Source organism: Orycteropus afer, unplaced genomic scaffold (assembly GCF_000298275.1).
Source record: "Orycteropus afer afer isolate SDZICR_OR568_19922 unplaced genomic scaffold, OryAfe1.0 scaffold00037, whole genome shotgun sequence".
NCBI classification, from domain to species: Eukaryota; Metazoa; Chordata; class Mammalia; order Tubulidentata; family Orycteropodidae; genus Orycteropus; species Orycteropus afer.
Window position 1 is genome coordinate 2,326,940 of NW_006921624.1, and position 7,945 is coordinate 2,334,884.

Consider the following 7,945-nt stretch of genomic DNA (forward strand, 5'->3'; position numbering starts at 1 on the left):
ATCTACTTCCTAATGATACTGCCTCGGAAACTCAAGGAGGGGTCGTTATGAGTCGGGTCCGACTCGATGGCACACAACAACAACCACAACAACTATGTACTAGGTGCCGGGGATATAGCAGTGAAGAAAACAGATACATTTCCCTATATTGACAGAAATTATAGTTTGGTAGACAGATAGACAATAAAAATATTAATAAGTAAAATATAGCATATGTTTTATAAGATATTGTTGTTAGGGAAAAATACAGCAGGAAAGGAATAAGGAGTTCAAGGAAGGTGGCCAGGGAAAGCCTTGGGGAGATAATGACATTAGAACGAAAATTAACTAATTTATCCTTCAGGAAGGAAAAGGACTGTTCCCTCTCCATAGAAACCTAAACAACCCCAACAGCAGAATGATTCTACAATCTGTTTAAAGATATTTCCATCCTCCCAGCCCCACCTGTGTCTGCAATAGATGCTTTGGCTACTTTTTGCCTCTTCAATTTGATCCAATTTTGTTAGTTCCAGCTCTCAGCTTTCTGCCTTAGGAAAGCTTCTTCGAGCTGCTTCATTTAAAAAGCTCCTTTAACACATAACACAACTATTTGCAACATATTTAGTCTGTCTCCAAAAGTTAGAAGCATCTTGTCGTAGATGGCATTAATGGTTCCAATTATTTGCCATGTTACCTTGTAGTTAGTTTCTACTAAAATTGATTAGATAAGTAAGCCAGCTCCCATCAAGATGATTCTCACTCAGGGTGATGCCATGTGACTCAGAGTAGCACTGCGCTCCACAGGGTTTTCAGTGGCTGTACTCTTTTGAAAGTAGATCACTGGTCTTTTCTTCCAAGATGTCTCTGGGTGAGTTTTAATTGACAGCTTTTCAGCTAGTAGCCAAGCACTTAAACATTTACACCACCCAGAGTTGGACTTAGTCATGTGATTTGTAGTACACCATGTCATGTTAATGGGTATGATGTGATCAAAGACTTGAAAAGTAGTTAATCTCCTGTGCTTCTGTCAGTGCCATAGACGAGCATGCTTAGATCAGCCCACTGGTGTCAGGAAGAGGAAAGGGGACGTGTGGAGTGGAGCTAGCCCAGCCTATATCAGTCAATCAGTCAGTCCACACAGGGATGACCTATATAATTGCTTTTTGTTGCGTTCCTTTGAGATTTTGTGGTTATTTAATAGGCAACAATAGAAAATAGAAGCACACTCCAAAGATAGTAGTCACAAAATGGACTTCTGTCTCCCCACAAGTCCCATCAGAGGTTTAGACCCATAATTCATACTATGCAAAGGTTGCATTCACTGTCAAGAAAGTAAAAGTGCAATCTTCAGAATAGGAAAAAATATTTTCAAATCATATTTCTGAAAAGGGTCTGGTATTCTGAATATTTTTAAAATGTTTGCAACTCAAGAAACAAAAAACAATTCAATTTAAAAGTGAACAAAGGATTTTAAAAGACATTTCTCTAAAGAACACATACAAATGTCCAAAAGATGCATTAAATGATAGTCAACATCACTATTCATTATTATGTCATACAGTCAACTTTTGACTCATAGGGATCCCATATGACAGAATAGGACTGCCTCAGAGGGCTTTCTGTACTGAAATCTTCATAGAAGTAGATCATCAGGTCATTGTGATGGGGAGCCACTGGGTGAGTTTGAAACTAACCCTTCAGTTAGCAGCCAATGACTTAGCTGTTGTGCTGTAGGGCTCCTTCACTAGTTGTTGTTGTTGTTAGGTGCCATGGAGTCCATTCAGACTCATAGTGACTCTATGTACAACAGAATGAAACACTGCCCAGTCCTGTGCCATGCTCACAATCCTTGCTGTGCCTGAGCCCATCGTTGCAGCCACTAGTCATTAGGGAAATGCAAATCAAGACCACAATGAGTTACCACTTCACATCCACTGTTGTTGTTGTTGTTATGTGCCGTCGAGTTGGACCTGATTCATAGTGACCCTTCCTTGGGTTTCTGAGACGGTATCACTACAGAAATAGATTGCCCAACCTTCCTTCTGAGGAGTGACTGTAATCCAAAAGGCAAACAATAACAGGCATTGAGAGGATGCATGTGTGTGGGAATGTAAAATGGTACAGCTGCTCTGCAGGCTGGCAGTTCCTCAAAGTGTTAAGTATAGAGTTACCATATAACTCAGCAATTCCACTTCTAGATATATACCCAAGAAAATGGAAAACACATGTTCACACAAAAACTTATAAATGAATGTTCATAGCAGCATTACTGATAATAGCTAAAAAGCAGAAACAACTCAACTTAAATGACCATCAGATTGGCAAATGGATGAACAAAATGTGCTATATCCATGTAATAGAATATTATTTGGCAATTGAAAGGAATGACATGCTAATGCGTGCTACAACACAGATGAGCCTCAAAAATATCATGCTAGGTGAAAGCAGCCAGAAGCAAGAGAGCACCTGTTGTGTGATTCCATTTATATAGAACTCCAGCAAAGGTAAGTCTATAGAGACAGAGGGTAGATTAGTGGCTTACAGAGGTTGAGTGTGGGAATAGGGGTAATTGTAAATGGGCCAGAAAAATTTTAGTGAGTTGATGGAGATATTCTTAAACTGCATTGTGATGATGGTGCACACCTTAGTAAATTTACTAAAAATCATTGAATACTGAATGATTCTGAAACTGATGAGTCTTCTTATATGTAAATTATACCTTAAAATTTCTATAAAAAGAGTGTATCAGAAGTCAATAAATTAAGTCAGGAAAAAGAAATAAGAGTATTTACAGGGACAAAATAAAAAACACAATTTTTGTTATTCACAGAGAACATTATAGTTTACCTAAAGATCCAAACCAGTATACAGACAAGTTATAAGAAAAAAACAAGTGAAAATAGCCAGGTCACTAGATACCATGTCCACACATAAAAGTCAGTTATGTTTCTGATCCAAAGCCAAGAACGCAGGAAGGGACAGGAAAGAAGGAAGAGAAGGAAGATCCAAGATGGTGGACTAGGCAGCTGCACTATCCAGACCCTCTACAACAAAGTCTCGAGAAACCAAATGATACAGCTATGGATGATAATCCTGGAACCCAGAGCTTCAAAGGAAAGGATAAAGAAGCAGATCAAGTACTGAACTTGATCTTGAAGAGACTGAACAAAATCAACATATAAAAATTAATCAGATACCTCTACTCTAATAAAGAGGTCTCTGACTAGGAAATCAAGAAAACAATATCATTTACAATAAACACCCAAAAGATAAAATATTTAGGAATAAATCTTACCAGAGACACAGACCTATGCAAAGAAAACTACAAAACACTACAAGAAACCAAAAGAGACCTACATAAATGGAAGAATATACTGTGCTCATGAACAGGAAAACTTAACATTGTGAAAAATGTTGATACTATCCAAAGTAATCTACAGATATAATGTGATCCTGACCCAGATTCCATCATCATTCACATGGAAAAACTAATCATTAACTTTCTATGAAAAGAAAGAGACCCGGGATGAGCAAAGCACTACTAAAGAAGAAGGACATAGTAGGAAACCTCACCTTCCCCAATCGCAAAACCAACTATACAGCCATGGTAACCAAAACAGTCTGGAACTGGTACAATGACAGACACATAGACTAATGGAACAGATCCAAGAACCCAGAAGTACATCCACCTATGGACAGCTAATCTTTCAGAAAGAGCCAAAACCCATTACATGAGACAGAGAATTTCTTTAACAAATGGTGCTGGCAAAACTGGATTTTCATTTATGGAAAAATGAAACAGGATCCACACCTCACACCATATACAAAAACTAACTCAAGATGAATCAGAGACCTAAATGTAAAACCTAAATCTATAAAGATTATCAAAGAAAAAATAAGGGTGTACTTTAGGGCCCTAATACATGGCATAAATACACTATCAAATATAACTGAAAAATGCACAGACAGAGAAGACAAACTAGATGACTGGGACCTCTTAAAAATTAAACATTTATACACATCAAAAGACTTCACCAAAAGAACTGAAAGCAAACCTACAGACTGGGGAAAATATTTTGGCAAAGACATATCAGACAGGGGACTAATCTCTAAATTATATACAGAATCCTGCAATAACAGAAATAACAATAATCTACAAGTGGATTACATAGACAGACACTCAAGCTGAGTAGAGATGGTAAGGTGAATGGGAATACACCCGTGAATATATATAGGTTTGACAGAGGATGTTTCTACAAGTGTATTTGTATGTGCTGCAAATATATCCATGAATATAGTAGAACATACAGAGGGCAAAGTTATGAAAACTTCTTATCCATAACTAAATGCCTTGAGGGAATGAGTCACTGGGTATAAGGCTCAGGGCTGTAGTCTCAGGGGCCAATGATGTCAGTTGGCATAACATAGTCCACAAAGACAGTGTTCTACATCCTACTTTGGTGAGTAGCAACTGTTCTTAAAAGCTTTGAGCACCCATTAAAGGTGTAACTATTGTTCTCTCCCAGAGCAAAGATGAGTGAAGAAAATCAAAGAGACATGGAAACAATTAGTCCAAAGGGCTAATGGACCACGTGAACCCCAGCCTCCATGAACCTGAGACAAGAAGAACTAGTTGGGGCCTGGCTACCACTGCTGACAACTCTGAAAGGGATCACAATAGGAGGTCCCAGAGAGAGTGGAAGAAAAATGTGGAACAAAATTGAAAAAATAAAAAATAAAAACACCAGGCTTACTGGTATGATAGAGACTAACAGAACCCCTAAGATTGTGGCCCATAGACATCCTTCAAGCCTGGAACTGAACTGACGCCAGTGGCACAACTTTCAGTCAAACGATAGGCCTTTAAGGTGAACAATAGTAACAGTGTGGTAGACACTCATTAGAACAATCAACCACATGAAATCAAAAGGGCAGAATTTGCCCAGGAATAAAGTTGAGAAGCAGGAAGTGATAGGAAAGAAGAATGGATGGAAATGGTAAGCCCAGGGGGAAATGGGAGGAGTACTTTTATTATGGGCATTGCAGTGAAGGTCACAAAACACGATGTGTGTATATTGTTGAATGGAAAGCTAATTTGCTCTGTAATTCACCCAAGTCAGTAAAAAGGAACTAAATAAATAAAAAGGAAAGAAGGGAGAATGGAAATGGAAAATCTAGGGAGGAAGTGGGAAGAGTGCTGTTACATTGTGGGGATCGCAACTAATGTCATGAAACAAAATGTATATAAATGGTTAAGTGGAAAACTAACTTGCTCTGTAAACTTTCACCCAAACCACAGTTTAAAAAAAAAAAGCCAATTATGTTTCTATATATCAAAAACAAATAGTATATAACATTTAAATGATTACACCATTTATAACAGTACATAAATATGAAGCACCTAAGAAAATGTTTAACAATGTTCAAAGATAAATAAATGAAAATATATGTCAAGTTCACAGAGTAAAGATTAGATAATTAAAGCTGTTTTATACATTCACAAAATACCAATGATTTGATTTGCCTTTAATTGTCAAGCAACATCTAAAATTCACATGGGAATGCAACAGGAAAAATAGTCAAGAGAATTTATATTCATGATAACTAATATTCATTCATTTGATATAACAAAAAAAATCACAGTTCAATAAGGGAAGGATAGAATTTTCAATAAATTGTGGTGTGTCTGTTAGATGTCCATACAGAAGAAAATTAATCTGAATGCATATCTTAAAACCTACACAGAAAATAAATCTAGATGGATAATAGATATAAATATTAAAGGCAAAACCAGAAAAGTTTAAGAAAAAATTAGAAGAATGTCTTTAAGATCTTTGGGTAAACAAAGATTTCTCCAACAGGTCACAGATAGCATTAATCACATAGGAAAGAAATTATGTATAGTTATATATTTACAGTCAAACTAGTGTTAGAACTCAGGTTAACAATAAAGTAATATGATTAAACATAAAATTTTGAAGTCTGGGTGTAAGTTGTATGGCAGCTACTTAGTTAATTTGCTTGGACTTTGTTTGCTCCTCTATAAATTGGGAAAATATTAGCAAATTTATAATGGGATTTTCTGAGGATTAGATAAAATATACATTTAAATTCTTAATTAACTTAGCTATAATATCTACTCTTGTCTCTTTCAGTAGATAAGGCAGTTTCTTTATCTTCTGAATGCCTCACACATGAAATAAATGAAATTTGGTGGAATTAAGAAAATTCAAGTGAATATGTATGAGTATCAGTACAAGATATAGAAAGTTATGGAAGAGAAAATGGAGATGAATAAAACTTCTCAAAGCCCAAGGGAGTGCACTTCAAAGACTCACAGCTTACAATAAACATCATTGGGTATGGGAGGGCTTGGCATTTCACTGCAGAAGCATTAACTCAGAAAATGCAGGGACAGAAGGTGAAAGGGAAAGAAAACTCAGGTGAACAAAAATGAAAGAAAGATTAAATGAAACTGGGAGAAGAATGGTGCTTGAGATAAGAGTTGTCCAAGTCACAATCGTTAAAACCAAACCCACTGCTATGGCATCGATACTGACTCACAGCGACCCTTTAGGACTACCTAAAGAGTATGCGACCCCTCCTTGGGTTTCCAAGGCAGTATCACCACAGAAGTAGATTGCCCAACCTTCCTTCCGAGGAGTGGCTAGTGGGTTTGAACCACCAGCCTTCTGGTTAGCAGTCAAATGCCTTAGGCACTATGCCACCAGAGCTCCCAAAGAGTACAACTACCTCTTAGGGTTTCCAAGACTATAATTCTTTACAGAAGCAGACTGCCTCATGTTTCTGCCACAGAGTGGCTGGTGGGTTTGAACTACCGACCTTTTGGTTAGTAAAAACTCTCACTGCCGTTGAGCTGATTTGACTCATAACAATCCCTTCTTGGGTTTCCAAGGCAGTATCTCTATGGAAGTATATTGCCCAATCTTCCTTCCAAGGAGTGGCTGGTGCCTTAGGCACTACACCACCAGAGCTCCTTTGGTTAATAGTTGAATGTTTTAGCCACTACACCAGCAGAGCTCCTTGTCACAACTCTTAAGGAGACATATTTCATGGTACCTATGAGTGTTCATTTCAGAATTGAATTAATAACATCAAGAGAAAACTTTGGCCCTGAAAAATCCATCAAAAGCACACTTTATATCCTTATTCCTTAGGCTGTATATAAAGGGGTTCAGCATAGGGGTGACCACTATGCTCAACACAGATGCAATTAAGTCCTTGCCTTTAGAATTTCCTGATGAGGAGGAAAAGTAAATTCCTGCAAGTGTACCATAGTATAAAGACACCACAAAGAGGTGGGAGCCACAGGTAGACAAGGCTTTGGAAATTCTCTTGATGGAAAGGACCCTCAGGATGGTGAGCACTATGCAGATATATGAGCCCAAGATACCACTCAATGACACAATGGAGAACAGTCCTCCCTCAGTGAAGATAACCAGCTCATTGAGAGAGGTGTCTGAGCATGAGGACTTGAGCAAGGCAGCAAGATCACAAAAGAAGTGGGGGATGATAGTCTCTCCACAGAAGGACAACTGGCCCGCGAGGAGGGTGTGCAACAGACTATGCACACAAGAGATGAACCAGCACCCAGTCACCAAGAAAATACAATGTTCCCCCTTCATTATACAAGTGTAGTACAGAGGGTGAGTGATGGCCACGTATCTGTCATATGCCATCACTGCAAGAAGAAGGTTATCAAGACAACCAAAGAAGATGAAGAAATACACCTGTGAAATGCAGCCAACATAGGGGATTGATTGCTGGTGAGTTTTCATGTTCATCAGCATCTTTGGGACAGTGACAGATGAAAGGGAGATGTCACTGAGGGCCAAGTGGCTGAGGAAGAAGTACATGGGGGTGTGGAGGCGAGGGTCCAGCCTGATGAGCAGGATGATGAGCAGGTTCCCCAGCACCGTGGTCAGGTACATGCCCAGGAACAGGG

The 7,945-nt window shown here is 38.4% G+C and overlaps 1 protein-coding gene across 1 annotated transcript in view; it reads right to left on the reverse strand.

Annotated features, from left to right (window-relative positions):
- Nucleotides 1-7,094: 7,094 nt before the first annotated feature.
- LOC103193506 (olfactory receptor 1J4-like) overlaps nt 7,095-7,945 on the reverse strand; it is a gene marked incomplete at its 5' end in the record, with an annotated part of 3,377 nt that continues 2,526 nt past the window's right edge. The window contains 1 exon segment of the mRNA XM_007936742.2: nt 7,095-7,945. Coding sequence (XP_007934933.2) covers nt 7,095-7,945 — 851 coding nt within the window.